General features: G+C 41.1%; 1 protein-coding gene across 1 annotated transcript; it reads right to left on the bottom strand.

Moving 5' to 3' along the window:
• LOC122971098 (galanin receptor 2a) lies at positions 1 to 2,929 on the bottom strand. Its single transcript, XM_044337586.1, has 2 exons — positions 2,315 to 2,929; positions 1 to 784 (listed from the first exon to the last, which is right to left on the bottom strand). The coding sequence occupies exons 1-2, from the start codon at positions 2,674 to 2,676 to the stop codon at positions 145 to 147; spliced, it is 1,002 nt and encodes a 333-aa protein (XP_044193521.1). The 5' UTR covers positions 2,677 to 2,929; the 3' UTR covers positions 1 to 144.
• Between the last annotated feature and the right edge of the window lie 18,333 nt (positions 2,930 to 21,262).

Raw genomic sequence — 21,262 nt, 5'->3', positions numbered from 1 at the left:
AAACAGATGATTGTTTTTTACTCTGGTGAAATTAATACTGTTGGGATTTCATGTCATCTAAAGACAGTTTCTGGGTATTGTCAGTTCATAATGCTCAGTTGGCTCTTCCTCTTCGTCCTCCAGTCCGGTCGGAGGCTTCCGTCTCTAGTTGGACGTCTCCACGCTGCTGACCGTGTTCACCGCCTGGATGACATGCACTTTGGTGACCTCCCTCCTTCTCAACGAGCAGCTGAAAACCTTCCTGAAGCCTTTGCGGAAATGCTTGGAGACGAGCGCGTAGACGATGGGGTTGAGGCAGGAGTTGGCGTAAGCCACCAGGTGGGAGAGGATGCGGAGGACGTAGGTGGTGTGGTTGAGGGGGAAGCGTCCGAACCACATGCAGAGGATGACCAGGTGATGGGGGAGCCAGCAAAGGCAGAAGAGGGCGGCGACGATGATGATCATCTTGGTGACTTTACGCTTGGCCCGCCTCGACTCGGACATGTCCTTCACAGGGTCCACGCTGGTCCACAGGTACCTGATGGTGCGAGCGTAGGTGACGCTGAGCACCAGGACGGGGATGAGGTAGCCAAAGATGAAGGTGCAAACGTCCATTATGATGCGTGGTTTGGACTCCCAGGCGGGGATACACACCACAGCGCCGGACAGGTCCATCTGTCTGTAGTAGCTGAGATACGGTCCGGAGAAAACCAGGGCCAAACCCCAAACCAGACCGATGGAGGTGAGGGCGTTCTTTGGTGTTCTCATCTCCCTGGAGCGGAGAGGGTAGCAGATGGCCAAATACCTGTAAGATCAGAGGAAGGACGTGATCCAGATGTTCATTTCTTTAAAAGCAACACAACAGGCCTGAGAACCTGAGAACTTTACAAAGAAATATAAAATACAGTTAAATGATTAAAACAAAAATAAATAGATGAGTAACAGGATTCCCTCCAGACATGTAATAAGACATAAAAACGCTCAGAACAATAATGTGTGTCTGATATGGTTTCCCACCATAAAAAAAAGTATAATTACCACTTTAAAATCCTTAAAATGACGTCTCCTCCTTTTCTCTCGTTACACAATCCAGAATCTCTGAATATGTAAATATTTTCATTGTAAAAGTTTTAACTGCTGGACATAAATTGTCTCCTACTTCATTTAAAAATCCATTCTCAGTGTTTGTGCACTGACGGCTTCAAGTTTCCACACTGAATATTTGATCTAGATTGGCTCCAAACTAGTCGTGATGTCACAAATCCTGGTTATACGTGTGTGTGTGAGAAACTTTGAGAACAACATCCAACTGAAGGAAGAAGAGGAAAAACATTTTTGACTGGCGGAGGACTTTAACAATGATAAATATGGATGCTAATGCTAGTTTGACACTGATAATGCTAAAGATGTATATTAATGGGTTAGAGCTTCGCTGCTTTACACTCTTTTTACTCCTGTGAAAGACTGAATCTCTTAATACAGACTTGCATCCCCGTTTTTTTCCATACTGTTATTTTGCTTTCTCGTTCTATTCTGTGCACACATGTACTGCATGTCCCTCCTCTGTTTGTTTTAGGGAGTGTTTACTTATTTGAATCCAGGCTCTACAGATAGAGGATGTTGTATTACTGTACAGATTTGAGATCTTGTCAGGAGCTCGATGTTTCGGTGTCGGTCTTATTCTTATCTTCCACCTTTTTAAGCACAGGACGGTAGAAGTGCTGCTGTTTTTACTCTTTTCTTATATAGGTATAATTATTTTTTTTTTATCTAATTCAATATTCAATTTTTCTGCCCTTGAGTATTGATTGATGTGATGTGAGGAGGACCAGGATGGGAGCTGAGCAGGAGGAGGTGAGTGACAAGTGTTTGTTAACGCTGCCTGACTGTGTTGTTTGACTTGAACATACCAGGACATGAACCGAGCTGCCGGTGATGGGTTTGTCTGAGAGTCTGGATCTTTGTTTTTAGGGTTTTGTAAATCACTGATGGAATGAGGGAACACGTTGAAAATCTGGTCTTTAGGAACGAGACAGAAATATGATATGATTTATAGATTACAGACACAAAAACACAAATCTGATCTGATTTCCTATATTTCTCCAGGTGGCTCATTCTCACTTGTTTATTCTGTTTTAATATATTTAGTTATTGTCATTTTTTTGCTTTTTAATTGTGTTTTGGCTGAACTGCCTCAGTATCTGTCTGTCTTAAACAACAATGCCCTTGTTTGGTATTAATTTAGTGTCAATCCAATAAACATTTAAAGTATTTTTTTCTTTGATTGTGCAGCCTGCAGCTCGCAGGTTACTTGTAGGAATACTTCATTACGCACCTGTCCAGGGAAACAGCTGCCAGGGTGAAGATGCTGGCGTACATGGTGAGAAAAATGACGAAGTGAACGACTTTACAGACCACAGGACCGAACACCCATCCATCCAGAGTGTAGATGGTGGCTTGAAAAGGCACACAGAACACAATAAAGCAGAGATCTGCAATCGCGAGGTTGAGGATGAACAGGTTGGTGGTTTTGGTGTTCATCTGTCCGTTGCGGAACAGAACAGCGAGGACCAGAGAGTTTCCAACTGTGCCGACCAGGAAAATGAGCGAAAACGTCAAAGAAATCACCACAGACTCTGCTTTCCAAGAAGAGGAGTTGGTGGAAGATAAATTCATCTTCATGTTGTATTCATTCATAATTCACACGGTGGGGATTTTTTTTTTTTGTGTCTGTCCGACGACATTAACGCGCGGCTCGCGGAGACGCGCGCCTCGTTTGCGCGCAACATTTCCATATCCAGACGCAGCGAAAGAGCCGGAAAATCCTTGTAATCCAACTGTGATACATCTACTGCGCTGCCGTGCAAGAGGCTTTGAAAAAGACTGATTATCATTCTCTCTCTCTCTCGCTCCCAACCTCTCTCTGTCTCAGATAAATGGCGCTAACTGAAGGAACACGGAAGGGTAATCGCAGTTTTGGTGCTTTTGAATAAAACTATTTTCTGTTTGCACATTAAAATTGATTTGATTTGGGAAAAAAAAAAAAACCCACATTTAACCTACATAATCTCAAATACAGCTGAAATACAAAGTGAATAAACGCTTGTGCAGGAGAAGAATGAAGCTGAAAGTTTATATAAAGTTTTCTGCTAAAAACACAAGAGAAGATAAACAGAATTGCTGTGAATAATGAGGATGGAAAGGCTGCTACAAAATGAAGAAAAAAGAAAAAGTAAATAGATATAAATATATACTGTACCTACACTACCTGTCAAAAGTTTTAGAACACTTCCATTTTTCCTGTTTTCATTGAAATTTACATTTAATTTCTCAATATACAAACAAATGACTCAAACAAAAGTTCTTCCCAACTCTGTTGTAGAAGTTAAATGTGTTGCAGGTTGCTTTGCTTTCACTCTTCTGTCCAGTTCATCTCAAACCAGCTGCTTGATCTGAATCAGAGCGTCTTGTTCTTTTATTCTAAGGAGTGTTTTGGGTCATTATCTCGCTGTAGGATGCTGTGGTCGCCCAGGATGAAAGTTACCAACTCTGGATCCAGCAAAAGAGTCTCAGACCATCAGACTTCCTCCTCCAGGGTTTATACTAGGGACGTGCAGAGATCCCAGTATTTGTATTTGTATTTAAATAAAAGTGGAAAGAGGTTTAAAAATCCTGTTTTTGTTTTTATGACACTTTTAATTTTAGAAAATTAAAGTTACAATAAGTGCTCATGAATAAACTATCTTATGAAGGAGGTCCGCACACCAGGTATTGAACTGGAGTCTCCAGATCATAGACGACTGCGCTGACTACTGAGATAAAACTTTACTCATCACCTCACTGCAGACAGACCTCTACCTATTTATACACCCATAACACACAGACAGCACAGTGTTTAACATGTAGTAGAACTTCAAAGGTGATTCTTGCTTTGCATTTTTCATTTATTGCCTATTTTTTACAACCTAACTTTGTGGAAAGGAGAAGAGGAACAACAGGTGATGGAGAGTCTGTTGGGACCACTTTGCTTGTGTCAGTAGCTCAGCTTTATCTCTGGGGAACACCCCCAACTAATCACTTTTTAATTATTTGTATGAAACAAATATTTGTATAAAACCCACTATTTGTGCTTTGCCGAATAATGTATTTGTATTCGGGCACACCCCTACTTTATACAGACAGAAAGTTGATGAGCAAAAGTTTGGACACATGTAGGAATCATGTGCATCAACTTTTAAGGCTTCAGTTAATCCACTGCTGCAGAAAACATTAGGTTTTCTTTTGTTTTATTTTTACATAATTTTTCAGTTTGTAGTAACCGAAACGTTTTTTGTTTTTTTGTTTTTTTTTTAATCTCTGGCAGTTGAATTCTTACTTGTGCACCATTTAAGGTTACTGACTGGATTTGAACAGTTAAACTTGAAATAAAAGTGAAATAATGGGGGTGTTAAAACTTTTGACTAGTAGTGTAAAAGCATCATATAAATAATCAAATATTTTTCATGCCAGTTGTTGAACAGTCAACACTGTACTTGATGAGTTATTAATATTTGTTTAAGATGTTTTTCTTGTTTTGTTTTTTAAAAGTAAACAAAGTGATGGACAATATGCAGGTTTTTACTGTGTATCTAAATGAAAATTACAAAATCACATTACTGGAAGTTAAAGGAAGATGAAAATGTTGAGATTGTCCAGTAGAATATGAATAAATGAAATGTTCACACTGAAATAAAATTGTGTTTAAAACAAAACAAAACATACAAGTCTGTAGTTTGTTGATACTAAAGGCTGATGATTTATGACAATGAGAAGACGAAACTATACACAGTTTATTAAGATTTGAGGAATATGTAAAAAAAAAAACAACTTAATTATTCAGGAATAAGTAGAAACTATAATATGCATCATACAAGACATACAGTAAAGTACAAAGAACAATGTTTTCTTATGATCTGGTCACAATAAAACTCCAGAGACACATTCTTAATGCTGATATTAGGATATTATTATACTCTTAATAATTATTTTGGATTTCATTGTCTTATGGACAGCAGCAATGATTCAGATGTTTCGCTGGTTGACTCTCTGGTTGTTTCATGTCTGCTGAGAGCAGCCTGCCCTCCTGAGTTCATACTCAACCACTGCAGCGTCGGTGGAAATAATAAATAAATACTGTGTGTCAGAGGTTATTTCCCTCCCTTGTGAATGACACTGAGTACTATTATTTTTAATTCTTGTGTGAAAATACTTAAGTATTAATAGCAAAAGGTGTATAATTAAATTCTTACAGGAGTTTTACTGTACTGGCAGTATGTTTACTGTGTGGTACATAATGTTTTATAATCAAATTTAAATTTTCTTTGTCTGTATAAATATTTAATGAAAAGTCATCCAATAGTTGTTGAGATATTTCAGTCATCTACATCTATGGAGCTATGCAGCTAGAGTTGCTTTAAAATAAAAAAAATGAATAAAAAAAGATACAGAAATGTGCAAAGTTTAAAGGAACTGAGTTTTGAAAGGGAAGTGAAACTTATTTCAGCGAGTGAAGGTGTTTGAACTGGAGTTACTACGGTTACATGGTGGTTGCTTCAATTTCAAATGAGAGGAAAGCAGCATTTCACTCTATGTGACACTGCAACACTTCAACTTCCATTACTGAAGGTTTATCCTGATGATGAGGAGGATATGAAGACAGATTACAGGCCGTCTCGTGATGCCATCGACAATCTGATGACTGGAAACCTCAACTGGAGATTGTGGTGTGTGGGCGTGAGTGTGAGTGTGAGTGTCCCGTGCATCTGCTGTTCCAAAAACAAGCATCTTCTGTTCTCTTCATAAGGTTGCTGATAAAATAGTAGACATGAGGACGCATTGCATCCATTTCCCAAACACTCATGAGCTGGATCACAGTTGGAGAATGAGGCATTCAGAAAACGTGTGGGTGCTGTTGACGGGTGCTACCAACCGCCTCCGGTGACCACGTTAACAGAAAACTATCTCATCTCACTGAGCTCCAAGCTGTTTATGACAGCGGAGGCAAGTTCTTGGAAACCTTGTACTGGCTACCCAGGATCAGTGCGTGACACCAGAGTGCTCAAAAACAGCCCACAAATCACCCGCACCCTCCTGTGGGTTATTTCATTGTAGAGGATGTCATCGAGAGGACCTTTGGAAAATGATGAAAACATCTTCGAGGCCCTGGAGGTCGACCCTACATCTGTCTCTGTCATTATCACCCGCTGTGCAGCATCCATCAGCTGCTGGACCACGACTACTTATCAAGTCACATTAAACACAGCAGTTTCTTTCTTTAGAAGATGATAATAAAATAATAAGTAACAAAAAAATACATCTCAGCCAGAGACAATCTTATTAGAAAATCACAACAAAAATATTTATATATATTATTTATATTTACATCTTGTCAACTGTTCTCTGGATAATTCCAAGCCTCCGTTTAATATTACCTCCACTGAAGGATCTCTCTGACGTTGGCGGACTGGACATCTCTTCTGTAGAATGCAGCCCTTCCAGGTGAGGCTGTAGGGATGACGTGTCTTGTGGTGATGGAAGAGGATGAGGAGGAGGAGGAGGATGAGGAGGAGGAGGAGGAGGAGGAGGTGGGATTCCTTCCTCACAAGAGATTTCAGGGAACCCCGGCAGACAAGTGGCTGTGCTGGATGATGGCTGATCTTCCCCTGTGCATGAGGACATTCAGGAGCAGAGGACTAATCGATGGCCGTGACCCAGTTGCCTCGTGCATCAGGGAAAACCACTGCTGTCGTCTGTCTCTGATCAGCTCCAGCAGGGGGCGTCGTTTTCAGGTCCCGTACGGGGTCAAACACAACAGTAACACAAACATTTTCTAATCTTTTTCTTTTCCTTTTTAAAATATATATACAGGTTTATTTTGTCAGTACTGTAACGTGAGATAAATAGGCCACACAGAGCTATAAAAGTTGAATAAATTAAAATATATTTGTGTTTTTACACTCCTACATTGTTTGCTCTGATGACATGTTGGCCTTGTTGGCGTGTTCTTCGGTGGTAAGCAACCAGAGTACATTGCTGCCACCTAACAATGGATGTATTTTCTTGTGCCAAATGCATAACTGCAATGCATTGTGGGCGATATACACCTCTGGAGTGAGCATCGTTGTTGACTCACTCCCTCGGCCCTCCGAGGTTTGATCTCACGAGGTTCAAATGGAACGACGCTCACCATGGCGGCGGGGAGTCCCCAGATAGCGAGTGCCGAGTTGGAAGTCGACGAGGGCGCTGATGTCATCATGAGGAGGAAGCGGAGGGGGCATTGCATACGAAGCGTTCAGAGCAGGTTGAAGCTCTGACTTACATACATTAAACCTCAAGTTTTGGAACTTAAACCATGTTTAACAGACAATCGTAAAAAGCACGACATGTCGCCTTTAAGAACTAGTTAAACCTGCATCAACTGATGCTGTTTGTCTGCTATGTTCAGCAGCTAGTCTACAGCTAACTGTGTCTGTTTGCTGTTTGCTGCTGAGCAGGTAGTGTACAGTGGCTTTTTAGAGCTTTTTCACTGAAAACAGCTGCCTGCTGCAGCTAAAAATGATGCTATGAGACGCTGAGAGTGAACCAGAACAGTAAAGTTGCAGCCGGACAGATAAACAATGAGCTGAAACTCACTATAAAGCTGCAGAGTCACTGATGATTCTCTGTAGGTTCATCACTACGAGCCAAACACATCACAGACTGACAGGTCATACGTTGATATTATAAATAATATAGATTATAGCTGATTTAGTTACATGTGTATATATATATGTTAGAAGTCTGAGCACCATCAGCAGAATTTGCTTGAAGGTCGATGACACTGTTTGTCAGAAACCCTAAAATAGTCTGCAAACAAAATTAGCCAATGAGGAGCCGGGCAGTGTTTCCCTTCTTTCCCTGTCTGAGCACCCAAAGGCCCCACCGCTGTGACCCACATCCCCCCCCCCCCCCCTCACTGTGTCCTGTTTGGCCTGTCCACCGTCTGAGTCCCTTCATCCTCATTTTACTGATCCACAGTTTCCTACCAACCAACACACACACACACACACACACACACACACACACACACACACACACACCTTCAGACAAGGACACGTTAACGTCCTCCAACAGCTGTACAAATGCAAACACCCACACAAGACTAAATTTAACGGGTGGCTTTTTTTATCCAGGAGTATCCAGGAGGAAGCGGCTGTCTCAGTTGCTTTTGTTTCCTCCTCTTGTTGCTCCGCCGGGAGTCTGAATTACTCCACGATCAAACATCCTGGAAGTCTGAGGAAGCTCAGGAAGTCTAAAGAGTATACGTGATCTTACTAGAATATACAGCAGGCTGTGTTATATATATATATATGTCAACCTCTAAAGAATTCCCAGATTACAACCTCTTCACCTGTTATTTAATGTGATATTTTAGGATTTTTCCTAGTTTATTTGACATGTTGATACCCAGATATTGTTTAATATCAGTATTTGTGCATGTTTTACCCATTCATTTTCATAAAATAAGATAAAATCAATCAGCAGACTCTTGAATCATTATTGTTTCAAATCTATCTGCACTTTCACTTCGATATAAAGGCCAGATTATGTAGTTTGGTACTGGAACATTTTAAGGGGATGTTTAAGAAAGATGACATTTTACTAACACAAATATTAATTAAAAAGGCAAAAAATTAAAGGGAAATTCAACAAAAAATAACTAAAAGCTGAAGCAAACAAATAAAATCTGCAGCCTCACAGCTTTTTTTACCTTCTCAGCATCACCTAACTGGAACGTACCATCTACTCAGATTACCACACTTTTAAAACATGTAGAACAACATTAATGTAGAATTTCTCTCTTACTGCAGTCACACATGCACAGCCATGAGTGCACCAAATTATACAGAGCAGTTTTACCCCCCCCCACCCCCCCACCACCCCCGTCAACTTGACAGAGCCTAGTGACTCACTGCTTATTGCAAGCTAATGATGCACACCTGTTGTTAATATATAGCACCGATTAAGCAGACGATCTTCCCACCATCACAAAACTCTCAAAGGCCAGAAAGAATCCCTTCAACACAACATCACACACCGTGAAACACAAACTACCAACTTGTAGTGTAAAAACTTTGACCTGAGTAGTTAAGTGAGAGTCGACCAAATGAACTTCTTCAGTTGACCAGCAGATGGCAGCAGCAGCACAGTGAACAGTAAGTTGCGGCTCATCACACTTCCATCAGTGGATGTTTCCTCAGAAGAGCTACAGATGGTGGTGGCTCATGTTTACTCCTGTCTCAGCATCCATCCACCAATCACGTTCACGGAAACCACGGGGCGCTTTGAGCTCCTGTGATGCATTAAGTCGGGTTTTCCTGCCGGGTCGTGATAAAAACTGACAAAAGATGACCTCCTCTTTGCGTGATGCTCTCCTGCGAGCGTTTAGTCAAAGCTGATGAAGCGTAAGAAATGACATAAGATAAAAAAAGGGGGGTGTATTTTTAGAATCTGGGAAACACAGGAGTTTAAAATTTGATTTGAAGTTTTCTCCTGACCATCATGAGTATCAGATCAAGACGAACATGAGTCACCTTGCAGATACCGTCTGCTGCACTGAAAAACCTTCATGTCATCGCGGAGAGGAAATGACATCATGGGGGGGGGGGGGGTTGAGTTTTTCCTTGTACTGGCAGCGCAGGAATGTTGAAAGCTGGGTGAGACTGGTAACCAGACGCCGCAGACTCGTAGTGGCCACACATGGGAATATTTGGACTTTAATCAGAAGAAATCATTACAGAAGACTGATGCACGCTTTTATACCCAGCAGGCTAGACTGTTGTTGTAATGCTCTCTTATCTGGTCTACCCCCCCCCCCCCCCCCCCCAAAAAAAAAGACCTGAAGAAGAAAACACATCACACCTGTTTTAAAGTGCTTACATTGCTTATCTGTCAGTTATTGATTTTAAAATGATCTTACTTGTTTTTAAAGCATGTCATGGTCCTGCACCTGCCTGTTCGTCTGATGCTTGCAATGCATGAACCAGTACATTTATTCAAGTACTGTACTATATGTATTTATTTTACTTGAGTATTTCCATTCTTATGCTACTTTATACTTCTGTTCCTCTACATTTCAGAGGGAGATATTGTACTTTTTCTCCACTTCATAGTTACTTTGATCAGATCAAGGTTTTACATGTAAAACAATGTAATGTTTTATGTTTTTATACATATATTTTTTTATATATTTGTAATGACTTTAGGTTACTTTGTAGGAACCTGTTTTCACTTTGACATTAAAGGGTCAAACTCAGTCGTATGGTCGTTAAAGGTATACTATACAACAGTAATCCCTCTCAATCATCACTTATGACCCACTAGAAGTGTGTGGCGGAGTAAATTTCTTATTATTTTGCTGTGTTCGCTTCTGGGCGTCAACCTTTGGGCGGTGGGTGTGAAGCCCCCCCCCCCAGCCGATGACAGCGTGCAGGGTATGAGGTCAGGACTCGTAGCGTAGTGACCGGACCTCCTCTGCTCCGCTCTGCTCCTCTCTTTTCTCTGCGTCATGGATACATAAAGAGCTGCAGGGCGGGGCTGAGCTACACACACACACACACACACACACACATACGCGCGCGTGCAGAGCGGAGAGGCCGCAGCCGACAGGATGAAGCTCTGCGTTCACACACAATCCGGCAATGCGGCACTTTCCCACAGGGTTGTGTGGAAGCATGGGTGTGTTTTTTTCTTTGTGTTTTCGAACGTAACCGCCGGGAAACAATAAGAAAATAACATTTTATTTATCTGATTCATGGCTTTGTTCTCGCCAGCGCTGCTCGCTGTCTTCGTTCACTCTCCGGCTCGCTCGACCACCGCCGCTGCTCTCTCTCTCTCTCTCTCTCTCTGGTCGAGCCAACTTTTAATGCTGCATAGTATACCTTTAATAAATGATTTTTTGATTGATTGATTGATTAAATGTGTCTTATTCATCATCCTCAGCTAAGAACTTTACTTTATTGTTCATCAGGGTGGGAAATTGTCTTGCTCTTACAAGAAAGAGACAGCAAAGCAGTCAGTATAACAAACATAGAGACAAGGACACATTATGCATTAAAAACAGTTAACATCATGTCTATGGCTTAAATATTATCAGTTGCTTTGCAGAGCTAAGAACACTGATGATGGCACATAGGATGAAGGACTTCTTAAAGGATAGTTTCACAGTTTTTCCAGTGTGTCTTAAACCAGCAGTCAGGTGTCTGTAATCATTCCTCCTGTTCATACTGGATATTAAAAGATCCTTCAAATGTGCTTTCAATGGAAGTGATGGAGGACAAAATCCACAGTGTGTCCACACAGTCATTTAAAAGTCTGTGTGAAGCTTCTATTCAGCTTCATCAGTCTGAGTTAGTCATATCAAGTGGATATCTGACACATTTACAGTCTTTTTAGCATCAAATTCCCTCTTTGTGTTTCCTCGGACAGTGTTTCCCTGTTGAGCTGCAGGTGGAAGTATAGTAACAAAAAGAGGAACTTTGGCACTAAAAAGACTGTAACGTTGAAAGATATCTACTGGATTTGACTCATTTGGATAAAAAAAAAAAAAAAAAAAAAGTGAATCAGTCCTTTAAGTGTAACTTTTAGAAGTTTGATAAATTGAGGCCCTGAAGGACTGAATGCAACATTACCTGCAACAGGAAAGCTGCAGCAGAGAAAGTCTTTCTGGTTGTCTTAAAATATCTCATAGAAGTGCAAATCTCATCGTGTTGCACAAACCTCAAACAAAAAGAGGTTAGACTGATTAGACACTGGGAACTGAAGGGGATTGTTCTAGCTGATCATCAGGGGTTTTGAGGATTTGAATAACTATGGTGCGTCATTTCCTACATGAGCCACAACCCACACATCATGATTCCCTCATTAAATATAACGCCAACCCACAAGTGTCAACACTTGTGGTGCCATGCCATTAGTCTAACAGCCCGTTATCCCAAAAACAAAAGTATGTATTCAGAGCTTTGGGTGTTTGTTTTTGGGGATAACGGGCTAACAGGCTTTCAGTCCGATGAGACGTTTTTCCAACTATTGGGGTTTCGGAGTAATGGACCTTCGGACCAATGGGCAGTTCACACACTTGCAGGGAGGCGGATCAAGAAGCAGTGACCTCAAACATCTGCTCTTTACAACAACACAGAGCTCAAACAGCCAAAAGCCTTCATGACAAAACTCCACAGTGTAACCGAGGCAGATAAACCTCCTGGTAACGGTCATTTGGAGCACTTTCTCACACACACACACACACACACACACACACACACACATACATACACAGTCCTCCACATCCTCTCAACTCCCCGCCGCCGTGCCTCGCTGATAGTCCCACACTTTATAAATAGCGTGCGCTTTTAATATGCGCGTGTGTCCAGTGGAATAACGTCAGCGCTTTGGGAGAGAGGCTCAAGGAGTGTTTCATTATAAACCTGTACTATTAAAACTCGCTGGCTGGGTCTGGATTTTGGCTCTCACGTCCCCCTCTCAAACTTTTATGAGGCCAGTTATGATCCTAAATCGATGCAGGAAACTGAGGTGGAGGAGCTGGGCAAGGTAAGCGTGGTGCCATGACCTCACAAATAAAAGGTAGTGTCGGTGATTGTGCGGCTATTTGCACCATCGCGTTTTGTATTGTTCAGCTTCAAGGGGGTCGGCGCAGCATTTAACTGAATCTGCACCGCAGTCAGAAACAGTATCGGGACAGTTCATGGCATGTTTTGTTGGCTTCGTTTACCAGCACAATGAAATTGAGGTTAAAGTGCTGACTCAGCTTTAAATTGAGGTTGTTTACATCCATATAGAGAGCCAAAGTCACGACATCACTTCCTGTCTAGCCTCTGTTTCACTAGCTTCTGTGAAATCTCTCATTCAGTTTCTTTTATTGGTCTTTATTTAAAAAAATAAAGTGTGTTCCTGGAGTTTGTTTTCCATATTCTGAGAAAAGTCAGCACTCACTATCAGACACTGAAACCTTTGTAGCTTTAAAGGATAGGTGGTGATTTTTTTTATATTTTTGTTACTGTCAACAAATCTCATGTGCAGAGTCAAACCAACTGATCTACTAATAAGTATTTTTCTGTGCTGTAGATCTCCGCTGTTGTGCAAAAACTATTAAAAACACATCAGTGGGTGACATGTTCCTTCATCATGAAGAGTTCGGGCAAGGTAGTTTGTTTAGAAAAACGATCACATTTTCAGTCTCCAGAGAGTAGTTCTGTGTAAGGCAGACGCCACTGAGCATGTGCGGGAACCATGTTCAGCTTTGCCGGCTTGTTGTGCTGCAGATCACAACCTCTTGATTTTGTCCCCGAAGATCTTTTTTGAGAAATTATACAATATAGAACAAAGTCAAGAGGTTGCAATATTTCCACTGGAGCCGTTTCTAAACAAACCTAACGTGACCAAACTCTTCATAATGAAGACACATGTCACCAAGTGCAGCTTTGTGGCTCATGACTCATGTTTTTAATAGTTTTTGGACGACTATCGGAGGTCTACAGCACAGAGGAAATAAGATATATCAGGCTTTGGAAACACACACAATGCTCGCAAGTAAATCAGTTCATTGTTGGTCTTCTAGAAAGTCTGGTCCATAAGTTAGTTCTCTGCTACTTAAAGACGTTACAGGCACTTCAGATAGTTTTAGCCCGTGGTGTGAGCCAAGTTCAAAGGTCACAAAGGTCACGCTTGCAAAGGCATGCAGGTGCTTCAGAGAGCCGCAAGAGGAAGTGAAGTGGGGAAAAGCAGAGAAAGCTGTGAGAGAACCACAATCACGCAAGCTGCGTGTGGTTTGCAGCTCCTTGCCAAGACCTCTCACTCTCTGCGTCCCAGACTTTCTCCCTGAGTTATCCAATCCCCCTGTCATCTCCACTGGCTGCCCTCCCCACTCCCAAACTCGACCGCACACAAATGGTTTGAATAAGAGGTCTGCATGACTGGGCTGTGGCTACAGATGAAATCCTGAAGAGTGATAGTTTACTTAGCCTAAATACCCCCGATTAGACAAATTGAAACATTGTTGTTATGCGGTGGAAACTCAAGGACCTATTGGCCGAGTCTGTTCACCCCGTTCCGGAAAAGGCTGTGCTTGCGCACTTTCGTCATGCGAAAACCACAAGATCTGTGGAAAAAAAAAAAAAAAAAAAAAGAAGCAAAACAAAACAAAACAAAAACTAAAATCTTGTACCAAAACAAAAAAAAAACTGTAAAACAGAAAATGAACACTGTCACACAGAGATGATTCACAAAGGAGGCAGGCACACGCGATCAGGCTTCTGTAACTACTGAAAAACATGTCCGACCACAAACGTTCTGTCCTGACTTATGGCATTCCTCATGATGTCACATTTTCCTCTCGTTTTGATCGTCTCCAGGATCCCAAACAATGCGCCGCTCTGAATTGATTTGATCACAAAGTATCCCTCTAGAAAATATCAAGAAATCAATCAGAGCGTCACACTTAATAAAAGGGATAACTCAAGACTTAACTTCTGATTCCTTTTAAAACAGTGTTTAAAGTCATCCAACTGTCAAACCTCATTTATCCCATTAAAAGTTGTAATTTGTAAGGCCACAGAGACCTTTTTCTTTTAGCTACTTAAATATTACAACACACACATGTACTGCAAATGCACACAGTCGGTAATAATACACCAGAATGATTCTTCCAGACTAGAGCTAAACAGCAGTGGAGACTCATAAAAAAGGAGCGGTAGCTGCTTCATCCGCCAGCGGACTCCATCTGGCCGGGCAGTCTGGTGTCAGTGCTCAGAGGCTGGAGGAAAATAAGAATTTACATTTCCAACACACAGTCCCTGCGTTTGTCCGGCGCTGAAATGACAAGTCAAGTAATCGATTAATCCATCAACGGAAGGTTCATCGCCAAAAAATGTTGATAATTTGCTAAATCGTTAAAGTCATTTATCAAGCGAAAATGAAAAACTGCTTTTGGTTTCAGCTTCATAAATGTGAGAATTTCTTTCTTTTCTCTGTTTTATATCACTTTGCTTTTAATGTTTTTGAGTTCACGGACAAATTGGAAATCATGACGGGCGTTTCCCTCCATTTTATGAACTAAACAATTGATTAAAAAAAATATTGATAATGATAATATTCATCAGACACAACCCTGAAGCAGCATGAATGATATTACTAATTATATCACTAAAGCTGGTGGTCATAGTACTAGCCAACAACTGTATTGCTCCGTATATATCGAGTTCAACAAGGATGTTGTCAGCAAAGTCATGACAGACACAAATTTTAACAAAAGTTTCAGAAAATCTGCAAAAGAAAATGCAAATGAATGCATGTTTACATCCACTGTTTTTTCAGTTTTTTTTGTGCACAAACATGAAAATGTACATAAAAACTGATGGATGGAAACCAGTTTAATGTTCCATAATGATATGATATGATAATTACTTTGCAAAGAGCTGTGCATCAGTGTCAATGTGTATAAATAAGCTCAGGACGACATAGCGTGAGAATCCTGCTTATATCAACAACACCGGGCTACCCGGCACCGGTTTCCCCTGCAGAACTAAAGAGAGACGCACATCCGCACACATTACGTCACGTCTTTATTCACCCCCCCCCCCGCCCCCCCCCCCCCCCGCTACATCCACAGACCTCTGGGTGATATTCAGACAGTCTGGAATTGTGTTGCCTTGATTTCGGTGTGCAATTACAGCGCCGAGTCCCCCTCGGAGGCTCGTGCGAGTCTGAGAGCTGTACGTGTGGCAAATGAGGGGGGGGGGGGGGTCTCTCAGGAAGTGAAAGGACTGGAGGACGGCGGGTAATGAACAAATAGCGGCGTGTCGTGCGAGTGAGCCTTTCCAGGTCCTGACGACATGGGCGCAGGTGTGCCTCTCACATCGCCGCCGCCGCAGCAGCAGTGAATGAGATGAGATGGCGTGCGGCTTCATCGGGTGGCGATGGGAGGGAAGGGACACTTGGCAGCCGAGCTGATGCAGCCCTCAGGCCGTGGCATCTTGAGTTCAAAGGACAGATTTTTAGAAAATTGAGGCCTAATGACCTTGACTGGGGAGAAAATGGCTTCTCGTCCACAGCGTGTGCAGCTGCGGCAGATGAGATGGGGACCTCTCGGGACAACTTTGAGACGCAGCTGCCATGTCACCTTGGGAAAGAGTGAGCAGGGTCTGTACTCGAAGCTTTAATCTGGACTGAACATGTAAAGTAAAACCATTAGACCTTTCCCAATCTGCGTTCGTGTCTGCACTGTTCGAGCCAACTACGGTGTACGTTTAATTGAAGATACTTTGAGAGCTGACTTGTGTGGACTTGAGGTATTACAGCACGAATTTCACATCAACCGGCGATGATGGTGGACAATTTCAGCCAGTTATTGTGTCTCTAACTCACATGCTTCATGTACGTCACCATTTTTTTTTTTTTTTCCAAAATTCTGATGTTTCCACTCAGGTTTTTTAATGAAAATTGAAAATTTGCATGGAAATAGGTGGACGAAACACACTTCATAATATAAGATAGTGTTTAGTCTGCCCAAAATTGTAAATAGTGTAGACAAAATATTAGAAACACCTTTCACTACCTCCAAAATGCAACAGTTACACAAAGCTGAACATTAAAGGACAGATTCACAATTTTTTCAAGTGTCTTAAAACAACAGTCAGGTGTCCGTATGAACAGTGAAAGAGGTTTTCCTCGCTGTAATCATTCCTCCTGTTCATACTGGATATTAAAAGATCCTTCAAATGTGTTTTCAATGGAAGTGATGGAGGATAAAATCCACAGTGTGTCCACACAGTCATTTAAAAGTCTGTGTGAAGCTTCTATTCAGCTTCAGCAGTCTGAGTTAGTCATATCAAGTGGATATCTGACACATTTACAGTCTTTTTGTGTTTCCTCGGACAGTGTTTCCCTGTTGAGCTGCAGGTGGAAGTATAGTAACAAAAAGAGGGACTTTGACACTAAAAAGACTGTAACGTTGAAAGATATCTACTTGATTTGACTCATCTGGATGGATGAAGCTTCATATTAGCTTCAGATAAACTTTGAAAACATTTTTTTTTGCACAGAAGGAGGACTGTAGATCCACTGTAAGTGCATTATGAAGGGATCTTCTAACGGTCAGTATGAACAGGAAACATGTTTTAATGTTCATTTGGGCTCCAGACTGTTGGTTTAACACAGACTTGGAAAATTGTGAACCCGTCCTTTAACCTCCATAAAGGTAAGATTCATAGCAGGGATGTTGGATTAAACTGCTTTAGTTTTAGTTTGTGTAATTCCCACATTAATCTATGTAATTCCAACACAGCACCAAATCCTTCACATAAACATAAAGTATCTACTAAAATCCACTTACTGTTACTTTCACCATCACTGTATGTCAGAATATACTTAAATATAGAGAATGATTAGTTTAGTTTAAGTTCAGTTTTTCGTCTATTATTTAGTTATTATCTAGTTTTTCTTCCATTATTTTGGTGGAATAGTTTTTTTTTTGTTGTCACATCTCTTACAAATTCAGAGTATCTGTTATTGGAACAGAGCTACGTCCCGTGGGTTTCAGGGATCAGGTTTGAGAGAGTTCAGCGCAGCTACACAGAGGACAGCCAGAACCGAGGGAGCAGGAGCAGAGTTTCTCAGAGGGGATTTCGTGTGGACTCTGCACCCGTCCCTTTCAAGTACCTCAACCGCAGGACCTGTAGAGAACCAGCTCTGTTTTCTCTTGACGTCAGAGCGGCGTGCACTGAACCTCATATCACCGGGGTGGATCGATCAGTCTCTCCTCATCTCATTATTACCGTTTCATGTCCAAGGGTTTATGATACACTTGAGCTTGATGATGTGCTATCAAGTGTTTGCTTGTATGCATTTTATTATTGTGTCCATATGGCTCTGGTTGGTGTTTCAGGGAATAGACTGACCTAAGTCAGACATTTCCGCTGCTTGGACCATAAAATATTTCCAGCCTACGAATACCTTTTGGTTTAAAAAGTGACAGAGAACATTATGTTTTAACAGAGCTCAGACACACTGAAGTTATTTGGATCTCCTCACTGAGAGAGTGCACCTCTGATTTTACCAGAGATTTAATGTTTTATACTGATAACGGAGAACAACAAAGGCATCAGTTGTGCTTTTGACAGATTTTATTGTTCATATCAATCAAAATAACCTCACTGATCCTCTTTATTCTGACTATGTTGCTTGCTATACATGAGTCTAAAGAGTCCAGGATGCTTTAATAAGATTAATAGGTGTTTTAAATATGTCAGTTTACGGATGGATTACGAGACGATGTGCAGACATGTAAATGTAAATGTCATTTTGCATCTTCTTCAGTGGTGTTTTAACCTGACCTTAAATGTTCTGCTGTTAGTTGAACCTTAAATTATAATTTTTTTGTTGGAGATGAAAAGAAGCAAAATATTTCCAGGCACAGCTGGTCCAATCTGACACTCTCATATTTTTACACAGTTTACTATACAAAAGCAAACCCGTGATGCAGTTTATATATATTTTCTCTGCTCAAATATATCTCTATTGCTTTACTAATTTTAATGTAGGTTTACTGCAGCCGACGTATGCAGTGAGCTGCTCTGTTGGGAAGAAAACAACAAAAATGTAATAAAATACAAATATATTGGATCTGACGTGGTGTTGGCAAAAAAAAAGAGAGAGAGAGAGAGAGCGATCAGGACAATCCTACTTCTGACTGATCCTCGTGGCTTTCCAATCTGAAATGTTAATAGCAGTCACTTCAAACTCTGGCTCTGGATTTTGGGGCCCTTTCATGGGCCCCTGGGCCTGTGCCCAGAGAAGTAAGAAGAAGATTCTGCATTTTGTGAACATTTCACAAACTACTGATATGTTAAAATGGAGTTAACATACAGAAAGAAACTTTTAAGAAACGTCAAAGAAGCTTCAGCAGAAGTTGCAGTCTAAGCTCAATACAATATCACCACAATATCAGTGGCACAAATCAACCTTGCTCTTCTCAAGAGGGCGCTGTTTGAAAAATTTTTTGATACCTAAAAATATCAAGCACTCCAATGTCAGTTGTTGACCGATCACTTCCTGCGGTTCCTGTGGGCACCAAAGGAAATGCGCCATCCCTGCCCTTTTTTCTGCTTATGTGAACAAAAGCTCTTTTTCAAAAACCTTTATTTGACGTCATGTCTGTGCTCTATTCTTCATTTTTTGTTCCCCCCCTAAAAAAATCCAGCTGTGGTCATCTCAGCTGACCTGACCTGGCGTTTCTGTTACGTCAGGTGAAATGAAACCTAAACCTAAACATCCCTCTGCTGATGACTGACCGCAATAAATTTGATTCTTCTTTTAAAGCTGAAATGTCATTGAGGGATTGGGGGGGGGGGGGCACTATTAAATAAGTATCTTTCACTAATTTGTAAGGAAATATTAAGTTCTACGCAGTACAAAACTTGCTCTGCTGATTTTACACATCACTGTGTGTTTCCAGGTGTTGTGGAGTATGTATGAGTCCTCTCTGCTGGAGGCTAGTAGCTCCGGGCTACATCCAGCATAATACACCCAAATCTGTACAGTTGAGTAATCAAGTTGAGTTGCATTGTGGGTAATGTAGGTGCCAGGTTTAGACAAGTAAGATAAATGCATATTGGTTCATTAAACGTGCAGTTTAATCAACCAAATGATTATTTGCCTGAACGATCAACAATTTCACTGTCAGACGATCTGTCTGTGAATTTCTGGCAGGCGGTCACTGTAGTCTTGTTTGAATAAACTTTATTGGCATCATCGATGGACAAAACCAACAGTATGAGCACCACGTCATGGCAGGTTAATTGATCTGTGCAGTGTGAGTATTAAAAAAAAAAAAAAAAGCAGCAGATTCTGGCTGATTAAAACATGATGTTAATGCAACAAACAAGCTTAATAAAACACACACTGTCTTAAGAGCTTTGGTGGCCAAAGACCGTACCGACCAATCAGAATAAAACATGGCGCTGAACACACAGGCATGCTAGCGTAACGCTACTGACTCACTTTGCAAAAATGGCATTTCATGTTCTTCCTCCTCCTCTTTGGAGGTTTTTTTTTTTTGATGCGTGGAAGTGCAGCGCTGTGGCCAAATATGAACAAGCACGTCTATGATTGGATGTTTCTTTCTATTTATTGGACATCAGGAGTCGGTAATTAGGTTCAACCAAGGGCCAGTTTTTCCATGATTTTTCACTGCGGGGCTGTTAACTGGTGGAGCGGAAAGGCCGGCCTATATGTTTTGTTGTTTATTTGTTTTAATTCATTTAAGAATGAGATAGATTTATAGCACTGTTAAGGACTTACAGTATCTGAGGGGGAAAAATGGCATCAACACACATTTCTGTTCGACTGCCAACCGTTTGTGTTTGTGAGGAACAAATCTGTTATGTTTGCTTAGGCTAAAGTTAAATTTCTTGTAGGTTTATTGGACTTAATTTCAACACCATTCACTGTTTAAATACTATAGTGCAACCATAGTTTTAATGCGTCTCATCATGTGAGGGCAGTATTAGAAGGTTATATTATAATAACTGTGGTACAATAACAGGAGCCTTGTGTTTATGTTGTTATCTGCAGTAGGTTTTTGAAAAATTATGTAGAATTTTTGATGTAAACTATGTAAGTCAAAACTTTAATCAGGGGGCCAAATATATATTTGCTGCAGTGCCCACGGGCTGCTATTAGCCTACCACCGCCATACACAGTGTTACAATTCACGAGGCATCATCACACCATCTGACCTGTCTCAAAAATGAATGTTGCAGTCTCACAATGATTGCAAGCGAGACTTTATTGGACCCATGTTGCACAGTGTGATGTGCAATTAGCTTGTAAGACCGACCAATGCCAACCAAATACAGTCTCTAACTACTTTACAAGTGTGCATGAACTCAGTGAACCCGGGAGTCAAAAGTTTGAACATTCAACGCTACTATCTGAAGGAGAAGTTTGAAAACCTCGACACATAGCAGGTGAATTATATTGTATATATAATATCTTCATTTTAACTCCACTACCTCCAATGCTGCCTATAGAAACTGCATTTCCCTCCCTATATGTTTGCCCCTGCAGCACTGCCACCCAGTATGTCCCCTTTCAGAGGCTGAGAGAAGTAAAAGGGGCTCTCAGTGAGTACCACGCGAGGCAGGCAAATTTTCCACTGGTTTAATGAGAATCACAGACAGAAGAGAGGAAACGT

Source organism: Thunnus albacares, chromosome 20, assembly GCF_914725855.1.
Source record: "Thunnus albacares chromosome 20, fThuAlb1.1, whole genome shotgun sequence".
NCBI classification, from domain to species: domain Eukaryota; kingdom Metazoa; phylum Chordata; class Actinopteri; order Scombriformes; family Scombridae; genus Thunnus; species Thunnus albacares.
The sequence above is the reverse complement of the archived record's forward strand: the minus strand, read 5'-3'. Positions and strand labels throughout refer to the sequence as shown.